The sequence below is a fragment of the Pinus tabuliformis genome, chromosome 3_2 (genome assembly GCF_031772625.1).
Source record: "Pinus tabuliformis cultivar Carrire ecotype Pingquan chromosome 3_2, CPIR1, whole genome shotgun sequence".
NCBI lineage: Eukaryota > Viridiplantae > Streptophyta > Pinopsida > Pinales > Pinaceae > Pinus > Pinus tabuliformis.
In genome coordinates, this window is record NC_142302.1 from 165,730,075 (window position 1) to 165,754,810 (window position 24,736).

The 24,736-nt window shown below is 41.9% G+C and overlaps 1 protein-coding gene across 1 annotated transcript in view; it reads left to right on the forward strand.

The window, feature by feature from the left end:
* The window catches only part of LOC149180319 (uncharacterized), a 137,778-nt gene extending 113,897 nt beyond the window's left edge, over positions 1 to 23,881 (forward strand). The window contains exon 3 of the mRNA XM_089413845.1: positions 23,237 to 23,881. Within this exon, the coding sequence (XP_089269971.1) occupies positions 23,237 to 23,584 (348 nt within the window). The 3' untranslated portion in view covers positions 23,585 to 23,881. The remainder of the gene's footprint in view (positions 1 to 23,236) is intronic.
* Positions 23,882 to 24,736: the final 855 nt, after the last annotated feature.

Sequence of the window (24,736 nt, forward strand, 5' to 3'; positions counted from 1 at the left end):
CATTCGGCTATACTCACTATATAGTTTATCACATGTCCGGTATTCAAATTTTAGGAGATGTTCTTGGGGGTCTTCTTCCCCTGTGAACATAGGCCTTTTGGGGTCTTCAGGTACTGCACAAAAGAGGGCCCTGATCATGGAGGAAAGGTCTAAAGGTCTAAAGCTCTTGTGTTTCCTTCTCAATTGATTGACCTTTTTGTTAAAGAAAGGAATATGGGGTTCATCATCTCTCCTTCGATGATAAGTCATAACCTCATGATTATCCATCTAGGAAAGAGAATGTGGAGTCGCCAGAGGAATGCTTTATAGATATTGTTAATGAATCAATTCCTCAGTTATTCACTAGGGAGGTAGACCTTCTTCCTCCCCGGCAACGACGCCAAATGTTACTGCTCAAACTAGCAGAGGACCTAAAGGGGATCCCTAAAGGGAAAATGCTAGACCAAGGGCAACAAATGGAGACTTAGCCCACTATCACCTCAGCTAAGGCTCCCTACTATTTACAAACTTTCACCGATGGGAGGAGACCTGGTATATTATGGAGTCACCAATGAAGGATAAATCAATGAGTGGATGTGGAGTGACCCAAATGATCCCTTTCTAGAAGAGGTTGAAGGATAGAGCTTGCTTGCTTTCTAAGCAAGGTACAATGTCTTCTAGGAGAAGGATGGGAGGATTTGAGGGTTAGGTTTAGGGAATATGACTTGTGAAAGAGTTTCCCAATCCCTAAAATCCTTATTGAAATTGGTATCTTGGATGGTTCTTGAAGAATTGTCTTTTCAAAGGAATGGGACCACATAGGACCAAGTGGACCCAACCTAGGTTAGGAGGTAAGAGTTTAGCAACCAATGATGTTCTTAACCCAGACAAGGAGGGGGAAAGGATCAAAGAAAGAATATTCACTTAAAGGTGTTGAATTGATCATATGAGGCACTAACCTTGGAGATACCACAGCAAAGTTTGATCTCAGAGCTAGGGCTTCGCTTTTCTCACAACTCCACCGTCGGAATGGCTTCAAAATTGGAGGAGGCCTTGGGGAGACACCGGTGCAAGAGAGGTTAGGAGATTGAACCTTTTAGAGGGATATCTTGTCGAGAAAATGATGCCCTAGGTGAACCAACTTGGCTAGACCTAAGAAAAGGTGAAAAGGAAGTGGTTTTTAGGTGACCACCTCTTGGTAGATCAGTGCCTTAGTCTTGGGAGAATGGATTCTATGATAAATATGAATGAGGACCTTTGGTTCTTAGTCAAGGAGGCCTCAAGACTACTTCGCTAGCCTTCTAGGTCAAAGAGAAGCAATCTTGCAGCTTTTATACTTCGATGTGCAAAAGGTGATGGCTTATCAAGATGAATTCGTTGATAGAATTACCCCTAGGAGATTTCATTCAAATTACATGGCCCATACATTGAGAGATGCTATATAGAGACAAAATTCCACAATTTAAGCAGTAAATGCATGCAACAATTAGCCCTAAAAATAGCGAAAATCCCAATCCAATGTATATGACAAAGTAAAACAAGAATAGAATTAAAAGCATGTACTTACATGTAATAGAACATATCCAACCATCCACAATTTGACAATAGAGAAGCTCCAAGATAAGATAAACCAAATCCACACATCAAAATTCATCCATAAAGCTCCAATTCATCCTCCAAGAAAAAGTGTGAAATTCTCAAGAGAGAGAAGAGATCCAATCCAAAGTGATGATGAGAAAATGAACTCATCTCACTTGTATTTATACACTAATGAGGAGTTCGAATTAGTCTCCTTGGCCTACATAAGCCCCAAAAATAAAATAATGTGCTAATATTCTAACTTTTGGTGACAAACCCACCAAACTAGCTCACAAATGAAAGAATATGCCTCTTAAGAGGTCAAATGATGAATAATACATGTCATAGAGCCCTCTAAGAGGCTTGATGAGGTCCATGGGTGCCATAATGAAGAGTAGGACCCTCAAAAGTGATGGACAAGGGTTGGCCCCTTGTTCTCCAAACAATAAACCTGTGGTGCTCCCAATGGGTGTGGGGGCACAATAATAACCTCATGGGTCTCCAAATGGGTCGCAAATGCCTATAGATCGTCTGCAAAGGATCTGATGATGGTGCAGGGGATGCCATATCATCCTACAAGTCTTGGGTCAGCTGCCAAGTGCATGGTACATTTGTGGGGCCAGCTGGGCAAAGGTGAACCAGGTGCATCTTCCTCGTCCAATGGGAGTATCTCGAGCATCTCTGACCATCCTCATGGATCTATGGAGTGTTTTTTACTGTTGTGGAGGCCCATGGCTCTCAACACATACCCTACATGTGCCAATCTAGCCCTCTAGAGGATTAGGACCCCGTATAGAGAGACCAAACCCAAGACAGAGACCATCTGCAATCCTTCATAAGATTCAATGTGTCCCCTAGCCTTCCAGTACAACAAGTCATTAGAGAAATCGAGTAAATGAGCTTACCAACCATGGACCACAGATGAGGACTTCATAAGGACCTGCCCTTCCATAATGGGCTTTGGGATGTGCCAATGTCTCCTAACTCCAAATGGGGTTAACCAAGTATCCTATTAGGTGGTTTCTACTTCTAAAGGGGATAATATGTTCAAGGTATGTCCTTCAAAAGGTTGTGGCATGTGACAGATATGTGAATGAAATAGGGGATGAGAAGGGGCTTCCTTGAGACACATGCTAGGGTACAAGGGTAGCTAATAAAAGGGAAGCCCACACTCGGGTTTATAATGTATAGGAGAGAGCAATCGTGGTAGATGAGGTGTCTCGGCCTTGATTTTTCCACCCTTCTTTATATGTCTTTTGCCTTTCTATGATTTTCTTTGATTAATTGCTCGAGGCTCAAGGGGTAAGAGCATGATGCATAAGAAATAGTAGTGAAAACCCCCTTTTAAGGTAGGGCGGTTCATTGCCCACCAAGGGTTGGGACAATCATGGGGTCCTATATGATGAAGGAGACTCATAGAACATGTAGGAACTAGGGTGATGGCCATGATGATGGGGTAGAGCTCAAGTATTGGCTTTTGCCCATGTGCTAAATGTGTTTGTCCTAGCCATCTTTTGCATTTTGTGGTACATTTTCCTCTTGAATGTGGCCAAATATGCTCTTATCTTCCTTTTTAGCTGCATAAACCTTCGGGCATCATTCTAGGTCTGACCCAAGGTGTGGGCAATGGGAAGGGGTGAGCTAACCCTATGTGGACCCAGTGGGGGAATGTGAACCCAAGTGGGAGAAATGATGAATGGGGTATAATGCCTGGAAAGGGGGTAATATAAGCGGATAAGGGAGTGGGACCACGCAACCAAAATCGAGGTTTACCGTGAAATACCATCCCTAAAGCCAAATGGTCAGTAAAAGATATCCGACGAGACTAAAATCCAAAGTTAATATCCAAAAGGGGTCTAGGGGACAAGAGCATAGACCTAATCCATTTTTTCTGCTGAACACCCCCGTTAATCCATACCCAAAAGTGTCCATGATAAGCAAACTACAATACTCAATTACCAAACAAGGCATGCCTTTAGGTTCGAGAGGCCCACCTTCAAACATACAATCATGGCAGATGGGCGAGGGACCACATGGCTAGCTCAGGTGGCGGAGAAATGGCACAGTGAGCTAGCTAGTGGCTACAAGAGGTTGATGGCTGCCGGCTGAGGACCATCTTGGATAAAAAATTTCTCCTAGGGATATCACCCAAAAAATGGTGGGTAACAAGCTTGAAGGATGGAGCAGCTAATGAGCATGAAGACCCTATGTGTTGGTTCTAGATGAACTTATGATTAGTTAGAGGGCAGATTGGAAAGTTGAGTTTAGTGGCCTAAAGGAATTGGTGCATTGATAGAGGTAGGCGTTGCAGAATGGAAGCGAAGGACCCATAGTGTACAGGATACGACAAAGAAGTTGTGATTGCATGCTACATCAGCTAGACCATTAGTGTATCTTGTATCTTGTATCTTGTATTCTTGTACTAATGGATGTATGAGGGCCATTATCCTGCTATAGGAGCCCTAGACTGTTGTATTATCAATTTGATTAATATAATGAAGTTGGGGTGTTACATAAATTTGTAAAAAGTTGTATATATTTTGTGCACTAGTAGATTTACTGTGGTATATTATTCCATTGTGCAAAGTAGTCTTGTTGTGATACTTGGACTGCTAGTGTTAATGATTTAAGATTTTATCCTAGACTCCAGTATCATGGAAAAATAATATTTCACCCTCGCTGTGAGCTTTTGAGAGGGCTGCATACCTTCTGATCTGAAGCATATCTATTTAGAAGGGTTTTTTCACATAAATTTGAAGAGTTTGAAGGCTTGAAATCACATATAATTCATCATATAAATTTTATAATTTTTCTAGCCTTTTCTCTTGGTAAGTCATGGGATTTTGTGGATTGATTCATCAAGGCCGTGGGGTCTCTTGAGGTCTGGTGCAAATCATTCATCATTGAAGTCTGTCATCTATTTGCTTGCGATCTCATCTTTGACATTTGGTGACTTGAGGAGTGGTTATTTGTTGTAGAAGTGCTCATCATCTTTGTAATCTCCTCAAGGTTTTGGAAGATCCTTTCTCATTGTCTAAAGGGCTTCTTCTTCATTGTGAAGTTAATAATAAAATTGATCATCTTGCTTGAAGGGAGCTTGGGATTCAATCCCATGGTATCCCCCTCTTTATTTAAAAGGGAGGAGCCTATATCTTCTTAGTTAGTTTCTTTTGTTCTAGTTTTAGATTTGGATACTAACCTTTTCTATTGCTCTCATTGATTAAATAGGCTTTCATTGATATCATAAGTTAGATCTAATCTTTGAATTGCATCTTTTCATATCATCTTGTTAGCAATCTCATTTTCCATTATCTATTTGTTATTGCACCATTTAATTCTCACTTATCTCTATTGTTAAATCATACAAGTGAAGAACATCCTAATAAGCACTAAATAAAGGCATTTGATATTGTTGTTATTGTTTCATTGGGTTATCTTAAAAGTGCTTTATTGGTTTACTATTGGAAATCTTATAATCTTGTGTTTTAAGTGATATTCATAAGCTTGGTTTTACATTCCTTACATTGAAGCATTTTTCCATAATTATATCTCATTGAAACTATCTAATCTCATCTGCATTATCATTTGGAGTCTAGTTTTGCATTTCTAAAATTTTGCCTCCAAGCATAAGCTTGGTTGATAGAGAGTTAGGACCACCTTCTTTATATTCAATTTGGGAAGCTTGACCCTTATTGAACGGTTAAAACAGGTGACCTTGCATTTCTCTTGTGGGCAATCCCTTGAGCACTTGGCTCATTGGAACTCCTAGGTAGGTATCGTTAATGAGGCCTTAGCCTCCTTCCCCAACAATCCTCTCTACAATCTTGTTTAAGACTTGCTTCAAAACAATTGAGAAGAAGGCTTTCACCTTAGCATGGGAATTTAATTAAAATAAACCAAGATCTTGCATCTCACATTAGGTAGATCTTGCATTCATTCTTCATCCATCATTTGTTCATTGTAATTGGAATTGTCAACTCAGTCTCTAATTGCAAGTTTTACAGTGTTGTACTTGTCATTTCAATCTTATTGTTCTTTGAATATCATATTTACTTGGAAGAACAACTCTCTTTTCCTTGCAATTGTTCTCTAAGTTTATTGATCATATATTTGTGTAGTGTTCCAAAATAGGAAAAATAGTGATACGCAAGCAAATAGAAAATTTACACCACAGAAAATTTTAAAACAATTTGGTAAACACCCAAAACAATCAGAAATGTGGAAGCAGTTGAGCTATTTTATTATAATTAGTGCAAGAGTACATATATATGGAAGGAATACACCTGGGATTGCCTTTTTTGGCAAGTGGAGCAATGCCCAGGTGAAGCAATGATAACCCAGAAACTGTCCAACTAATGCTCCGCGCTGCCCCAGCAAATATGCACTGTCTGCTGCAAAGATATGGCTAGAAACCCCACTTCTGGTGCTCTTCAAATTTATTTTTGAGGTCCTTGTTAAAAACCCATAAATGGTTTGGCCAGGTTTTGACCTTCCAAAATCGACCCCCATAAAGGCACTGCGCAATCCCCAACAATTTTACACTGTCTGCTGCAAAGATATAGCTGAAAACTCCACCTTCGACCCTCAAAAAATTCTGCAAATTTATATCTGGGGTCCTTGTCAAAAACCCAGGAAAAACTACAAATGGCTTGGCCTAGTTTTGAACTTCCAAAATTCCAAAAGGCCCTATGCCCTCCAAATCTGCTGAAACGCACTGCCTGCCAATAGACTAGCAAAAGGGCACTGCACAGTCCCCAACAATTTTGCATTGTCTGCTGCAAAGATACAGCTAAAAACTCCACCTCCGACCCTCAGAAAATTTTGCAAATTTATTTCTGGGGTCCTTGTCAAAAACCCAGAAAAAGCTAGAAATGGTTTGGCCTGGTTTTGAACTTCCAAAATCCCAAAAGGCCCTATGCCCTCCAAATCTGCTGAAACGCACTGCCTGCCAATAGACCAACAAAATCCTCCCCATACACTCCTGAAATGTAGAAATCACCTCCACCAATACTTCCCTTATTTCTCCCGACAAGCAATCGCCCCAATGGTTGAAACTCTATCTCCCAAGTATGCCCAATTTCTCTCTTCTGCGCTGGCCACAAAGTCTGCAAAATCATTCCTGAATATTTCTACCACTTCCAACCCTCAAACTCACCCAATAGCCAAAAAATCTATTGAGCCTTCTTGTCCTAATTTCTCCCGGCAATAGCCCTCTAGAAGAATGTTGTAATGGCCACACTAGATCCACTACTGCGTCTTCTAGAAATATGCACTGATGGGGCAAACTGAATACAAATGCTGGAAATCTCTCTACAAATCTTCGCCGGATGATAATGGATGAACCTCTATAGGGTGGCCCTCGAAGTCCCCCGAAGAAAGGGTGAGTTCTTCGCTTGGAAAACTCTTGCTAAATAGCAAGTGACCCAGCTAAATAGCTTGATCAACAGAATCAAAGTCGATAAGCCAAAAATGCCAAATGAAGTTTGATGCCTTCCTTTTATAACTTTTGTGGAGCCTTTCTTCTCGCCTTTTCTTCCCTCTCATTTGGAATCATTGGCTTAGGGAGTGCGTATTTCTTATGTGGGTGCTCCCCACATATCATTAACAAAACAAAATAATATAAATTAACTTGCCTCTAACTCCTAAGTCTTCTATCAAAAATCAAATGGACCTCGTCTTCACCAAAATTGGCCCCCCAAAATGTAGAAATAAATCTTGTTCCAAAATAATTTAGGAAGGAACATTATAGTCCTCCCCGCCAAAAATTGCTTGTCCTCAAGCAATGCCTGAACAAGTGCCCTCTCTGACTGTTGATCACCACTGTAACCACCAATAATACCAGGGTCCCAAATGTACCATTGAGTCATCCTTAATCTCAGCACTGTCTCGACATGAAGGAATCCCTCGATACCAAGATCCCAAGCCATCCTAATCAATGTGAAGCACACCTTGCTCCACTCGCTATCCAACCAGATGCAAATACCAGAAGCGCTCTGCATATTAGCAATAAGTAGAGCATCATGATAATGTAGAACTCTGCCTCACTCCTCATGAAATTTCCCTGCTGAGTAGTCCATCTCATGCACTACAAGAGTAAACTTCTGAAGATGCAATCCAATCCTGGTGGAATTGAACCCTCATCTACTCGGACCTCCCCTTGTCTCCTCCTATCGATCACCTTGCCACACCGGTGAAGTTCCCCACACCATCAACAAATCACTAAAACCAAATGGAAGATCTGGACACCCTCCCCTGTAGAAACCAGCTCACCTCAATGGGTAGCTGAACTGCTCATCCCTGTTATGCCAAAATCCCCTGCCTGTCGCAAAAGGAACCTATCTTGCTCACATTGTGACATTCTCGTCATGACTGACTGCCTAGCATGCTCGTACTAGAGCCTCCTCTTCCATAACTCTTGGCCATAATCTATGCGATGATCGAGGCTATGCATATCTTTCCAAAGTGACTTGACAGTGCCAACGCCTATGACTCCATGGCTAGCTCCAATCCTGAGCAACAATCTGCCTCATCCTATGGTGAGGGCTTCGGTGATCCCCCATGTCATGTGCCTACCTGTGAATGAATCAGTCCGCCTGTTATCCTAACCATGCTTACTGAGGAATGGAGTATCCCACTAATCCACTAGATCCCTGGATCCCATAACTATAATAGAGGTCCACAACCCCCATTCGTCTCTGCCTACCATTGTGATATGCTGCTAGTTATTGGGACCCCTTTGTGCCCCATCTCTACCTCCTGTAGGTAGGCACCGAGCATCAAGAACTTGTATCGCGAATATCCAGCTGCTTTGTGCTTGCCAAATCACACAGCGATATCTGCTATCCTAGCTCCTGATGATGTGCCCGGGTACTGCCGAAAGCCTAGGCATCATCCTGCCAACAAGGACTACCATCCTCCGCACCTAATGCTCACCTAACGCCTCGAGTTGTCCAGCTGAAAAGGCACCATATAACTCCCTCGTGGTCACCTCCCCAAGTGTGAGCCTAGGGGTGGAACATATGCTACCTTGACAATCAACCATCCTGTCCCTAAGCCTATAACTATCAACTCGTGCACCTACCAAGTGTCTCAACTAGAGAGTCTCCTCTCAGCCCATGACACGTGATGTCTCATCCAACTGCCTAGGGTAAGCCTCCCATGCCCTGCTTCCTGAATGGAGAGTGTCAATGGGCAACAGTGAAACCCTCTACGACTGTAAGCAACACTGGAGGATGATGGGTGGGTATGACCCAAAGAGTATGATCAAGAGTCTATTGGAATGCTCAAGAGTAATCTTATGGAAGACCCTCTCTCCGCCTCAAATCTATTGATAACCTCCTCGAGGCCCTACCTCCACTAGACATGGTGTCACTAGATGCTCAACAATGTCCTCATTGATCTTAGGTGAATTGCGTCCAATGGTACACCTACTGTCCTTGTCCATAAGTCTCCCTGGAGGCAATGTTGCAAGAGCCCGTTGCACTACATCATGTGTCACTGCATAGCACCAAGTACCGCCACACTGCTCGACATGCCACTATACGCCGCAACCTATCCCTGTACACCACTGGATACCCCCTGCTACGACTATACCATCTTGTGTCACTACACTTGTTACTCCCCGCATGTCGTCAATGCGATGTGAGTCACTCCGCCTACCCCACAATGTAAATCGGCATGATGTGGTATACCACCATGCATCTCCATGCTCCTCTGCAAGCCACTGCTCCTCGCTACATAGCCTTGCACACCACTGGGTGCTATGTCCTAGAATTGGGTTTGTATGCATCAGGCCACATCCCTCTATATAACACTGGACGCTACAACTTGACTCTGTGGAGTATTGTGTACCATTGCCTACTGTCATACCACCTTGTAACATATGGTATCCGACATGCACCAAAGTGTCTGCCACTCTACTAGTGACCCCACCATGACACGCGTCATGTCCCCTCATCCATCTTGGTAGACCTAAGCACCCTAACTCCACTCCTACTAGAGGGGATATCTCTGTTGTGTCGATCCTCTGTGACCCTTGAGTCCTAAACCTCAATGGGAGAACATCGTCTCCATACAATATCTGGTCTGGTGGCCTACCCATGCCACCTCCTCCAACCAACTCTTGCCAGAGAACGCTAATCATATTTCGACCCCATGTGCAACCAACATGCCAATATAATCCTTGGAGCCTGCTCACAAACTGCTTGTTTGCTAATGTCGACTGGAATTCCCCTAAGGAATGTATGTGCTCAGTCACTAGGTCGAATACCTCAGCAATGCCATAGCCATCTTGTATGTCTAATATCAGATAGGGAGCTCCACCTGGATCCCAATGCCAACCTAGGCCTCCAATGCTCTCGGTGTCTAAGAGCTCCCACTGAGCCTTACTCCAGACTATGACTATCTCCATGAGTCCAGTCCACTCCACCCGATACCAACTCAGAATCTCTTGCCATCCAACCCCAAGAGAGGGATTGAATGCACGAACTCCCGCACATAGAACAACCTCGACATGCAGATGTTGCACCTTGTGCAACTCCAATCGTCTCATCCCGCAATCCAAGTCAACACATGAGATCTTACTAGGTAGCTTTGTCTCCTTCTCTCCAAAGGGAAAAGGTGACCTATTAGTGCTGCTAACTTGGTCATCACCTCTGGTATGTCTAGACAACTCTGCCTCCCTCAACCCAATGCATAAGGGTGGGCTAACAATGTTGTAGATCCCATCAGTGTGCCTCTTAAGCAAATTGTGTTGAAATCCCAATGTGTGGTCTCTATGCTGCCCCTCATCAATGGCTAGCCCAAAGGATGGTTGCACATCCTCATCCATCATGGACTCTACACGAGCCTCCAACTGCTCCTCTATAGACAACCCAACATGTAAGACATGCTCACCAGTCAGCTGTAGGTGACTGTCGTCCGACAACTCTGTCATAGATCTGGATGCCTCTGTACCTATTGGCTCCTCATCAACAGTGGGGATGTCTCTCGGCACCTCATCACCCTGTGGTGTGCTACTATCACCTGAGAACTCAATCACAACCCGGGATACCTCATCAATGGATACCTCAACAATGGATGACATCTCATCAACGAGTGTATGCTCAACTGTCTCCTTGCCAACCATGGCCCCTTGAACTACTCTCTCGTATTTTTTCTTAATCCTCTCCTTCATCCCAACATAATTCCACTAAATCCTCATTGGTTTGCGCTTGCCTCTTAGTTCACAGAACTCCCAAAAAGAGAGGGATGCTTTAATGTCATGACCCAACAATTGGTATGCCCTCCAATTTGCTTCCAATAACTCCACATCAATTGCAATCATGTCTTGCCATCTTGATGCATTACCCATAATTTTGGGCATATGAGATTTATTGTATAATTGAGAATGGCCTTGATTCCCAATTGTGGAATGTATCAACTTTTCGCCCACATCGATCATCATTTGTTGCATGCTAATCACCTCATTCAATGTTATTGGCATGTCGTTTGATTCTAATCTTTATTTGGATCCCATGATTTCTTAGCTTTTTATTTTGGTCTTGTCATAGAACGAAGGGTTTCCCACAGGCTGAGCCAAGATTATGGCTCTAATGCCATTGTAGTGTTCCAAAATAGGCAAAACAATGATATGCAAGCAAATAGCAAATTTACACCATAGAAAATTTTAAAACAATTTAGTAAACACTCAAAACAATCAGAAATATGGAAGCAACTGAGACATTTTATTATAACTGGTGCAAGAGTACAAATATATGGAAGGAATGCACCTGAGCTTGCCTTTTTTGGCAAGCAGAGCAATACCCAGGTGAAGCAATGATAACCCAAAAACTATCCAACTACTACTCTGTGCTGCCCTAGCAAATATGCATTGTCGGCTGCAAAGATATGGTTGGAAACCCCACCTCCGGTGCTCAGAAAAGCCTGCAAATTTATTTCGAAGGTCCTTATCAAAAACCCAAAAATGGTTTGGCTTGGTTTTGACCTAGTTTTGACCTTCCAAAATCACCCCCAAAAGGGCATTGTGCACCCAACTATTCTGCACTGTTTGCTGCAAAGATAAGACTGAAAACCCCACCTCCGATGCTTAGAATATTCTGCAAATTTATATCTTGGGTCCTTGCCAAAAACCCAAAAATGGTTTGGCCTGGTTTTGAACTTCCAAAATCGACGCCCAAAAGGCCCTACGCCTTCCAAATTTGCTGAAGCACACTACCTGCAAAATCCTCCCAGATGCCCCTAAAATGTAGCAATCAACTCCACCAATACTTCCCTTATTTCTCTCGGCAAGCAATAACTCCAATGGCTGAAACTCTATCTCCCACGTATGCCCAATTTCTCTCTTCTGCACTAGCCACAAAGTCTGCAAAATCATTTCTGAATATTGTTGCCACTTCCAGCCCTCAAACTCACCCAATAACCTACAAATCTATTGAGCCTTCTTCTCCTAATTTCCCCTTCAGAAGAATGCTACAATGGCCACACTAGATCCACTACTATGTCCTCCAGAAATACGTATTGTTGGGGCGAATTGAATACAAATGCTGGAAATCTCTCTACAAATCTCCTCTGAATGATAATGGATGAACCTCTCTAGGGTGACACTCGAAGTCCCCCAAAGAAAGGGTGAGTTCTCCGCTTGGAAAACTCTTGCTAAATAGCAAGTGACCTGGCTAAATAACTCGAGCAACATAATCAAATTCGATAAGCCAAGAATGCCAAATGAAGTGTGTTGCCTTCCATTTGTAACTTTTGTGGAGCCTTTCTTCCTGCCTTTTCTTCCCTATCATGCATTTCAAATCATTGGCTTAGAGAGTGTGTATTTCTTATGTGGGTGGTCCCCACATATCATTAACAAAACAAAATAATATAAAATTAACTTGCCTCTAACTCCTAAGTCTTATATCAAAAATCAAGTGGGCCCCCAAAATGTAGAAATAAATCCTGTTCCAAAATAATTTAGGAAGGAAAATTTCAATCTGGTTATCTTGATCTATTGATTTCTCATTCTAACATTTTCTTTGCAGCATTGTTGATCTTGTAGCTTGAAACATCATTTCTTATCATGCAAGTACTTGAATTTTGCTTGAGCATTATATTAAGGCATTGGTCTCTCACTACTTAATTTTAAGTGTCATATTGATCTAATTAAATCTATCTTCCTCAAATTGCTCAATTTAGCAATATAACTTGCCATCTAGTCCTTAATTCAAGTTACTAAGAGAGGTGATTGCCTTGCCTTTTGATCTCCTAGACTTGTTGTTTCAACAAGTTTTTCCTTAGTTTTCCATCTTTAAGGGACTACCCTCCTTAGCTTGCCTAGGAAAGAGCTTAAACAGAGTGAGTAGGGAATAGGTGGTAGTACCTACTCTAAGTGTTGCGCCATAAAGACTATACCTTGTGGGGTTGGAAACTTTTCCCACATTTAGGTGTACATCTTAGGCGACAACATGTTGGAATTTCTAAGTCTGACACGTTAGAAACCCTTCATGCACTTTACTGATTTATTCCTACCTACTTGTTTTGTTAATTAACAAGTTATTTACCATGTAAATACTGGAAATAAATACAAATGCATGCTCAACACATTACAGATCATCAACTGAAGGAAATAGAAACAAGCACACAAGTGACACCGTTCTTTTTAGACTAATGTCCTCAGAAAAACCCAATGCGGGAAAATTGGTGCAGCTATCTGAGGGTTTGATTTATTAAGCAGTTTCAGAATACAATCTAGGTGCCAAATCCGGCTCACCCAATAGAGAAAAATCTCGGCAGTGGTACCTCTCTACTCGGAAGCAGATATTCCAGCTGAAACCCCAGATAAACACTCCGGCAACTCCACAACTCTAATCTACCCCAGGAAACCCCAGCGTCAGCCTCTCTCTGGCCCAACGTTAGCCCGACGTCACTCCGTCTTGGCCTGCGTCAGCCTCTGGAGGCACTACGTCAACTCTCTGGCCCTCTACGTCACCCATGTTGGCCCTCTGAAGCATTGCGCAGCTCCTAGCTGGCTTTGCGTGAGCCCTGGCTGGCTCTGCATGAACCCTTGGCTGCTTCTGCGTCCCTCTCTCTGGCTACTGCGCTGATCCTCCCGATGCTATCTCTACCTCTCTTCTTCTATATTCATTGCCCCTCAGCTGCAACTCTGATCACTCTCTCAACTTTCTCAGCAAACCCAACCCCAGAAAGTCGAAATCTTGATCTCTTGGTGTGTTCTCCAAGTGACCCTCAAGCGTCCTCTTATACTTTTCTTGTTGACAAATCAACGGCCGAGATTAAGTTCCTAATCAACAACTAAGATTAGATCTGGATTGATCCATGACTTTTGGACCATTCTAACACAACTTTATATTAATTCACATTAATATTTTATTTTCCCTAAGTTTAGACTTGGGGGCTCCATTAAAAATATTAATTATTTTAATATCTCCCAAACTATTTAGAATCTGCCCAAACCCTGTCTAGGTATTGGAGATCTCATGTGCCTTAGCCTCTCCACCAATTTTTGTGATTAGAGCACATGCGATGCTACCCCAAATCAACACTCCCTCTTAGCGAGGACTATGCTCTAGTAATACTCCTCACTGAGCATCACTCTGATCATCCGGCATCGGTCCTTGTGCTGATGCTAGGCCTGTTGCCCAACATCCTCTGCACTGCTACCCATGGCCATGCCACTGCCACTGCTGCATCCGTACTGCAACTCCCCCTCATCATGCTGCATCGTGCTGCCCATAGCACTACCACTGCTAAGTGCTGCACTGCAACTCAGTTACTGAGAAGTAACTGATCTCCCAACTCTGACATCTCAGTCAGGCTAGAAACACTCCTGATGCTGAAGCTCCCTCTGTCACTGGCAAGTGCTCCCTCTCTGACCTCTGTGTTGTTGCAACAACTCCATGCATCTCGCACCGTTGCACACCTCTTTGTGCCATCTTGCACTGGTGCAACACTCCCGTGCCTCTCGCACTGTTGCAGCCTGTTAGCCTCGCGTTGTCCTGGGAATCCTACACTATAGCTCCCTCTGTCACTCCATCCGCATCTGTCTCTACTGACATCGCCAGTATTGCTACTCCTCTTTGGGGCTTCCGTAGCAAGGTCTAATCCAAGAGGTTGGGTACCTCGAGGATCGTGCCCCTCATCACCTGTAGTCTGCCTAACTACAACTCGATGTCTCCCCACTTCTTCTGAAGCGGCACATGAGCACTTATGGCACAATCATCGTCTATCTCCACTTCCTTCTCTGCCCTTGCTGGTGCTGCCTTGGTCTCAGAGGCCTCTCGCTTACTCTTCTCCTTGGACACTGGGTCACATAATGACCCAGCTCCCCACAATGGAAGCATTTGATCTTGGAGAGGTCCTTCTTCTTCCGTTTCTCCTGCTTTCCCTCAGATGTTAGGGCAACATCCTCTTCCTCCTCCTTCTTGGTTCTCATCCCCTTGCTGCTGCTTCCTGCCTTGCTCAGCCTTTTGATCTTTTCTTGGCGAAGAGTAGCCCACATTTCCTCCCAATCTGAAAGGGTCGCCCTGCCCAGTATGCTCTAGAAAAACACCTCCCAGTCTTTTGAGCCTGCATTCAGGGCTGTTCTCACCATCAATTCTGGATCCGGCGTTGCCCCTATGGAAGTCAGCTGATCGCGAATCTCCTTCAATCGACCGAGGAATGGGTCGATCTATTCTCCCTTATACATCTGGTATGATCGTATTTGATTTTCTAGTAGCATCTTCCTCTGCACAGAAGTATGCTAATACGACTTGGTCAGGGCCTCCCACATCTCCTGTGTCGTGCTCTTCTCAGCAATATGTGGTACTATATGATCCTTGACCCCGTCAAGGATGATACTCGTAGCCCTCGCGATTGCATCCTCGTACTTGTCGTTATCAGCCGGGTCAACTGGGATAGCTATCGTCCTCAAGGCGAAGTGCTTGACATGATTCTTGTCTAGTACGTAAAAGATTCTGGCCTTTTAGACTACGAAGTTTGAGGCTTCGTCTAGTCTGTCCTGGTCTCTTACTCCGTGTAGTGCCATTTTGCTGCTCCTCTACTTCCCTCCTGGAAGTTCTCAGTATGACTCCTCTAAGCCTCGATTTCCCTCCTGGAAACCCTTCTGCCAATGTCGAGATACCCCTCTCCAATCTTTTGTGCAACTGCAACACTAATCTGGATCCCTTGGCTAGAAATCCACCTCTACAGCAACTCCCTCTACCTTGGTCTTGCCCTGTTAGGTACTGTTCTGACTACAGTACCCCAACAGCTCCACTCTGCAACTTACCCATAGCCTCCTAAACCCCAGCAACCTAAAGGTTAGAGCTCCCAAGCTCTGCGCAATCCCGGCACCAGCAAATCAACCTCCTCAACCAACTGTGTTAGCCCTCCTGAGTCTTGACCTTTGTGTGGCTTTGCTTGAGCCTACCTTTGCCTTCCTCAGCCTCTGCGCTACCTCTTCCTGGCTCAATCTTGATGATGCAAGCACTGCGTCACCTATTCCTTGCTGCTAGGAACATCTTTTGTCACTCGAGACAGCTGTTTTATACTCCTACTGCTCTGTTCGTTTGATGTCCTCAGTTCTCCTGTGATCTGCAACCACGCTCTGATACCATGTTGGAATTTCTAAGTTTGACACGTTAGAAACCCTTCGTGCACTTTACTGATTTATTCCTACCTACTTGTTCTGTTAATTAACAAGTTATTTACCATGTAAATACTGGAAATAAATACAAATGCATGCTCAACACATTACAGATCATCAACTGAAGGAAATAGAAACAAGCACACAAGTGACACCGTTGTTTTTGGACTAATGTCCCCGGAAAAACCCAATGCGAGAAAACCGATGCAGCTATCTGAGGGTTTGATTTATTAAGCAGTTTCATAATACAATTTAGGTGCCAAATTCAGCTCACCCAACAGAGAAAAATCTTGGTAGTAGTACCTCTCTACTCGGAAGCAGATATTCTAGCTGAAACCCTGGATAAACACTCCGGCAGCTCCACAGCTCCAATTTGCCCCACGAAACCCCAGCGCCAGCCTCTAGGGACTGCGTCAACCTCTCTCTGGCCCAGCATGAGCCCAACGTCACTCTGGCTTGGCCTGCGTCAGCCTCTGGAGGCATTGCGTCAACCCTCTTGCCCTCTGTGTCACCCACGCTGGCCCTCTGAAGCACTACGTAGCTCCTGGCTGCCTCTGTGTGAGCCTAGGTTGGCTCTGCATGAACCCTTGGCTGCTTCTGTGTCCCTCTCTCCAGCTACTGCGCTGATCCTCCCCCGGCTACTACGCTAATCATTCCGGTGCTATCTCTGCCTCTCTGCTTCTGTATTCACTGCCCCTCAGCTGCAACTCTGATCACTGTCTCAACTTTCTCAGCGAACCTGGCCCTAGAAAGTCGAAATCTTGATCTCATGGTGTGTTCTCCAAGTGACCCTCAAGCCTCCTCTTATACTTTTCTCGTTGAAAAATCAACGACCGAGATTAAGTCCCTAATCAACGACTAAGATTAGATTTGGCTTGATCCATGACTTTTGGACCATTCTAACATAGATTTATATTAATTCACATTAATATTTTATTTTCCCTAAGTTTAGACTTAGGGACTCCATTAAAAATATTAATTATTTTAGTATCTCCCAAACTGTTTAGAATCTGCCCAAATCTTTTCTGGGTATTGGAGATCTCACGTGCCTTAGCCTTTTCACCAATTTTCATGGCTAAGGAACATCCAATGCTACCCCAAATCAACACAACAGGCCTCATTAGTCCAAGTCGGCCCTCCTAGTTCATGTCGGTTTGCCCAAGAGACACATCTTTTCGCATGGATGAGTAACTATAAATAGAGCCTATTTTCTCTCCTCCAAGAAATAATTCGAATCTCTTATCTAAGGCAAGAGAGCTCACTAATCTGAGGCAAGGAAACAAGAAAACTCGCAACCTGAGGCATTATTTCTCTGTGGATATACGCTGGTCTATGGCATTATTTCTCTATGGATATGCTCTGGTCTATGGCATTGTTTCTTTGTGTTATGTGTGAGTTCTGAGGCAATGCATCTCTGTAATATGTGTGCATTCTGAGGCATTATTTCTCTGTGTTACGTGTGAGTTCTGAGGCAATACATCTCTATAATATCTGTGAGTTCTGAGGCATTACATTTTTGTAACATGTGTGAGTTTTGTGGCATATATATTAGTGGAATGATGCAAGCTTTGAGGCTTATATCTCTGTTGTATGTGGCACTATCTTCTATGGCTTATGCAAAGGACTGAGGCATTATGTTTCTGTAGCGTCATCCTTATTCAGAGGCTGAGGGAAAGGCTGAAATTTGGCCCTCTTGGAAACCTATGACAGACCTCATTGTGGACATAATTGAAGGATCCTTGTATTGGATATTGGAGGGTTGGCATAGCACTTGTGGGAGGTTATCATGTTGGTCAGTTCTTGTCTATAGGTATTTCTAAAGATATGCTATTCTGATTGATGTACAAATTGGATTGAATTTGAACTCACTCTCATAAGGAAGGATTTATGTGTTTTCCCCTTGTGGGTTTTTCCCTGTCCATTGGTCTAAACTTTGGTGTCTCTTGTCTTATTGTTTACTGTGATTTCTATTGTTTCTCTATTGTTAATGGTTGAAATTTTTCATGTATAACTGCTTGATGATTGGAATGGTCTAAAGAAGTAATATTGTATCATTGGAAGTAGTTATCAGTTTGAAATATTGTACTAGTCTTGCTTGCACTAGTAAACTCAACATCTTTGAGGGTTTCGCGAGCCTTGGATTAGTTGATTATCATCATAAGAAACCATTACCCTCAAGAATTGACCTCGAGAACACGTATTATCATCGAAAACCTGAAAACCCTAGCTCTTGAGCCTTGTTTTCTAGGGCTTTTCTTTGAAGCCTTGAACCATTATTGTGCCTCTCTCTTGAATGAGCTCTAGCAAGGTCACTCTGCAACTTATCATTAGCATATCTACATTAAGTGATTCCTCCTTTACTGAGACTCCTCCCATCGGTGAAAATCCATAAAGAGCAGGGGGTTTTGGCTGAGGTGGCATTGGGCCTCGACCCCATTGTTGCCCCATTTCCTAGTTTACACCTTGTAGAGTTTCCCTCTCCAAGGCTTGCTAGATTTTGTGGCAACAAGGCCGTCCATTGGTAATGGGAGACGGTTCAAATTATCACTAGAAGTTAGTAACAAACCAGGTGAGTATTAGTCTTCTAAAGAACAGGAATTGGTCAAGTATTAAGAATGGCATAAAGGGCTTAGAAAGGGAAATGCAACAATTACTTGAATGCTCAGACATAAAGGAGAGACTTGAGCTAATTGATTCTTTGAGGAAAGTAATGGATTCATTACCAGAAGAATGTACACCAGCATGTATAGAAAATAGTTCAATATATGTGCCCAGGGAATGGTGCAATAATTGTTTTTTAAGCGTTAAGGGACTTTCCATGGCTTGGTCACCCAAACATGACCCAATTGTGGATATACAGCAGCAGATAGGTCAACAAGATTGTATCGTGGGTGACAGAAAGGGTAAATTTGTGGATTTGGATAATACTTTATGGATCAAAAGCCATTATAGAAGCCCTCTCCAAATCTGGATAGATGAAGTGTGTGATAGCCCGAGGCAACACTTAAGTCCTCTAAATGATATCCTTGCAAACATTTTGTTTTCACAGATGCTTAGATTTTCCTTTGACCCAACACTCGTGCAGAGACCAGCCTATGGATATTTAATTTTCAGTATTTCACTATTTTGTAGCATGATTAAGCACAAGGGTGTGTCTTAAAGATAAAAATCTTGAATATCAAAGAGTTTGACCTTCTATCAAGGGAGCTCAAAATTGTATCTAAGACTCTGGAGCATTCTTATGCTGATTCTATTCTAAAGAATGCTGTGCTTGGAATCTTTAATGACGAAGGGAATTTTGATTCTAATATGAATGGTTGGCAGCATACATTGACAATTGATTGTGTATGTTAAGTTATGTTCAATACAATTTCATTCAAGGAAAGTGTATGGTGCCTAAACTTCAGCTTCCATAAGACATTGGATTATTGCAATGTAAAGCTTTCGTTCCTGGCATAAAGAGCACTTTGTGCATATCAAGGTTGATATTCTTCCAAATCCATGCCTAGAGATTGTTAGTTTTCTAGAGCGACCTTTGGATGATGGAACAATTTGTCATGCTTACGATGAGAGCATAAGTCAATCACAAATAAATAATCAAATTATGGTGAATGAAGTAAAGCTGTACATTGAGACTATGAGTGAGACAACGAAATGGGAGGATGAATTGAAACAACTTGGAATCCTCCCTGAAGGATACATGAGGTATGTTGTAAATATGATAAAATTGGATCATGAGAGGTTATGCCCTGCAATTTCACTAGGGGTTTGTTGAATTTTGTAGCTATGGTCGGTCTTCATAAATATTATTTTAGCCCTCTGAATATATATGTGAAAATAAATACATGACATGTTTTTCATGTCAATTGCACAAGAAAGAACTTGAATTTTTAAAATTTGAATATTTTGGCTCCAAGCAGGTCAAGTCAGCCCTCCACATGATCAAGTCGGCCCAGCTTTTTGTGACACCCATTCGGCCTTACAAGAAGTCTATATATAGATGACATTCGACCTCCTCCTCTTGGCACCATTCGACCACACACACAAGACATGGTATCTTCTGATCTAAGCGAAGGAGAAAAGGCCAAGAAGGACGAAGACTAATCCAGCATCTTGACCTCGCACGTGTGGCCGTGTTTCTGGGCATATCTAAGCAACAGGTCCAAGTTTTACTAGGTATAGAAGGAGGCTGAAATCTGGCCCTAGCAGAGCAGATCAGGCCAAGTTGTTTGGGCATATGTGTGACTTGATAAGAGGGTAGTTTGACCAGGTTTTACCAGGGCTTTCTTGTCAGTTTGACTAGAAGCATAAGATGTATCTCTTGTTGAATTGAATAATTTCTCTAAGGAAAAGCTTGTTGGGTATTTCCCCCAAGTGGGTTTTCCCAGGATAAAATTCTTGTGTCTCTTGTTTGGCTATCTCTTTGTGATCCTACTGGCATTTTTGTTTCTATTGTTGAGATCTCTGTAATTGCTTTACGATAAATGTGAACTCAAGAAAGATTAACACAAAAAATCATAAGAATTAATTATCATATTAGAAGACCTTTGAAAAATCAACATGATATCAGAGGATGGTTTGAAAGAGCAATCCTAAAGAAGATCAAACTACTTAATAAGGAGAGTTAATTCTTCTACATCAGTAATCTGAATTACTCAGTGAGATTTCAAAGTTGAAAACAAATTTATCTCCTCAATAGGCCTACTCTGTTTAGAAGGTCGAGATCCATTAGGAGTTGACTACATCAATGATCGGGAGGTCAAGAAAACTTACTTGGAAATCAATGGCAACATTTTGGAAGGCACACTCTGAAGGTCGAAATCCTTTTATGAAGGACGAATCATTTCAGAAATGAAGTTAACATTGTAAAGGACAAATTGTTCATCTGTTACAATGATTTTGAGGAGGCTTGTCTGCTTGGTTTGGAAGCGTTAAAGCCCTAGATTAGAACCAAATGGCCTCATCCCTACTTCATGGGACCAAAAAGGCCTCAATTCCCAAATCAGGAAGGTCGAGGATGTCTGATGAAATTTTCTTATTGAAGATTGAGTCAGAGTTTTAAAACATTGATCCATCCTAGTTGATCAAGATTGGTTTCGGTGGTGACACACATCCACCCTAGCTATTCAAGGAGGAATCATCCGTATTCTTCACAGGTGCTCATATTTTTCCTGAGATCATGGGAGCTTGAAGAATAATTGGTTCATCTAGTTTGCAGCAGCTTTGGTTCCTTTGGAAGCCGAATTTTAGTGAGGAGGCCGAGATTATTCACAACAGCTCACATTTTTGTGGAGGCCGAATTTAATTGCAGTAGTCAAGTTCATGATTTGAAGGCTGAGTTTATCATTGAGCTACTCACAGGTTTTAGAAATTGATGTTTGCTTGTAATTTCATGATTAAATTTAATAAAAAATCGGCTAAGTTATTGCTGCTCATTTGGGAATATTATTAAGGGTTTCATATTTAATTGTAAAAATGTTTGAAGAAATGTCTCTACTTTAAAATTTAAATGCTTTATTTTATTCATGTACAAAGTGTTTGAAGAAATGTTGGCATGCAATGTCTTTGTCAAAATGCATGAAAGAGAATTTTAAAAATTTAGCAAGTTGATTTGGAATATTTGAGCAAAGGACATTACACATTGTGACCTCAATTGAGTGTAAGGGTTCTTACATGCTAGGAGGCACCACAACACCTTGAACTATGAGGAGTGCCTTGGAGGGAGTAGATGGTCTAGGTTTATTGTGAGGTTCCTCCCTGTTGCCTTTATAGGGCCACGATCAATGTAATAGTCCACATTCTCTTGGGTTTAATAGAGCTTTCCACAACCATCGAAATGACCTCCTCTTCAACCACACTAGAACCAAATTATAGGATCTGCTTGTATAGAGTGACAATCTCCATGGGTGCTTCCTATTGTACTTCTGCATCCACTGAAAAGAGCCAAGCATGATCTGCCAAAGCTCCCATTGAGAGAACAAACTGCAAATATCCTGGACTTTGAATCATCAAGTGGGATAAAATTCTAGATATGCTATGATCTTGGGATTTATCGTGCTTGGAGTACACTTACCACTCATATAGAGGGTTAACTAAGGATAACCCTCTTTCAAACTTGATACCCTCTACCCAAGGTGATTTGGGAGAGGGATCTCTCAAACCACTTTGGCTTACATTCATTTCAGGATCTCCTACAACAGAAATGGCTTCAACAGCAACCATACAGCTGCCATCTGCATGTATGCCATCCATACAGCCACTGTACACTAACTTTACTCCTCCAGCATGGCTGTGATCTCACTCCAAGGTTGCACGTGGCAATGTATTCTCCCCCTCTGGCCCTCTTCCTCCTTGGTGGGGTGCGGTATTCTCTATTGGCAGCTCTCTGCACATTCCCATCATTTCTCTGAAAATCATTTTATCCAGAATTTGTATAGTGGTTCTGTTTTTGTTTTCCACTGGTTGTAATTTACAGCAGTGTGTGTTTGTAGATTAATGTATTCAGAGATTGCTGTTTTGATTGAGTTTTTTGGTTTTTAAGCAACCTAGATGTAGGTTCTTTCTGATGCAGAATCCGCTTACCCTGGTCTGAAATTTAACACAAGATAGGATGCAAAGTGTACTTTTCAACTTTTTAAGTTAATGTTAGTTAACAGCTGCAATCTTGTAGCCTGCAAACTTCAATTGAAAGTTTCCAAAATAGCATGCACAATTCACAATAATGAATCACTGTTCCTCACATATTCTACAAGAAGTGCATTGCAAATCTTCGGTAGCATTTTATGTCCAAGCATAATTACAGCTACAAAATCAAATAAAAGAGTTATTTGTGATGGTTTTGGTAGAAACCTCTAATTTCAGTTGCAATTTTATATTTGAAGTAGTTGAAACTTGAAAGGTGTACATTCTTTCTCTCTCTCTCTCTTATATATATATATATATATATATATATATATATATGTTGGCGGGGTTAGGGGGGAACTTTTTTGCACAATGTTGAAACCACAGAACCTTTTGATTAAAGTCTAACTAGAGTTGTCTTTGCAGGTTACCAATGAAGTTGTATTGTCACTTTTGGGAATGGCGACAGTGCTGATAATATTCCCGTTCAGATATGTGTCTGCTTTCATTCTGCTGGATGTGTTCACACGGAAACTTAAGTTTCGTCAAAAGATGATTATCCAGTTCGAAACATTTCTGAAAGAGTGGTGGGCAACCATACCTGCTGCACCAGTGGTGGTGCTTCCTTTCCGTGCCAGCAGTGAGATGATAATGCAGTCACAGTCACATACACATACACTTGAGGAGGATGGTCGTGTAGATAATAAGACCTTACCTGCTCAAAGCAATGACGATGAGGGGGAGAGTTCCTGCATAGGTTCAAAGGCTGTGTGATATGTCTCAATTCTTCCACCACTTCTTAGTTGTCACATCCAACATTCCAAGAAATGTAATGGATATTAATGGTAAATATATTTTGTACATGATAAATCCTGTACAGAAAAATTGAAAAGTCAAGCATACTAAATACAGAATGTGCATTTGTCTCCTATTATAAATTTGTCTTTTGTAGCATAAGATTTGTTTGTTGCACATTCTCACATCTGTCAATCAGCTTTTTACATGATAAATCATGTACAGAAAAATTGAAAAGTCAAGCATACTAAATACAGAATGTGCATTTGTCTCCTATTATAAATTTGTCTTTTGTAGCATAAGATTTGTTTGTTGCACATTCTCACATCTGTCAATCAGCTTTTATTTCTAACTTTGTCTAATTTAGTCTGCTCATCCATTTCTTTTAGTAATTTTTATCAATTTGTTTTACTAGAACCATCTCATCATTTTCACTTTGAACTTTACTACATAAGCTCTAATTTTCCTAGTATAGGGAAGCCCCCTTTGAGCTGGAGGAGCACTGACCTGCAATGTGAAAAGGGTTGGTGAGGTGATATTGGCCTCCCTTTTAGTTTGCCCAAGGCCTCACTTGAGTTTTAGGAATTTATTTCAAAAAGTAAGGTTTTGAAAGGTAACATTTTTGGTACATTGTCGGGGATAAAGTCCATTTTCTAAATTAAGTAGATTTACTACATTGATGTTATGAGTACTTGATTTGAAACTCTCTTGATCATATGGCAACTTCATTGAAGGAACAAAGCCTTTGTTCCTGGAAGAATTTTGAAGACATTATTGTGTGTTTTGGTAAGCAGAATCAATGATCTTGACAGTAATGAAGGCTTACCTATGCAACTCCACATCCTTGGTACGAGGTATCATCTTGTATGCTCAAATTTCATATCACTGGTATGTTCAAGTAAAGATATATGGCACCATGTTCTTTTTATGTGTTGTATCATTCTTTTGATGAGAAAAATCCTAAATACCCAAATGAGCTCTCTCCAAAATGGGAGTACAGACCCAAATTTAATGGTGATATTCATTTTGATATTCAACATGTAACATCATTCTCGGATTTTGTTTCAAGGCTCAATCTAATGGATAAAGATGTTCCAACAATACTGTTTTCATATTCCTTTGGAAGGAGAT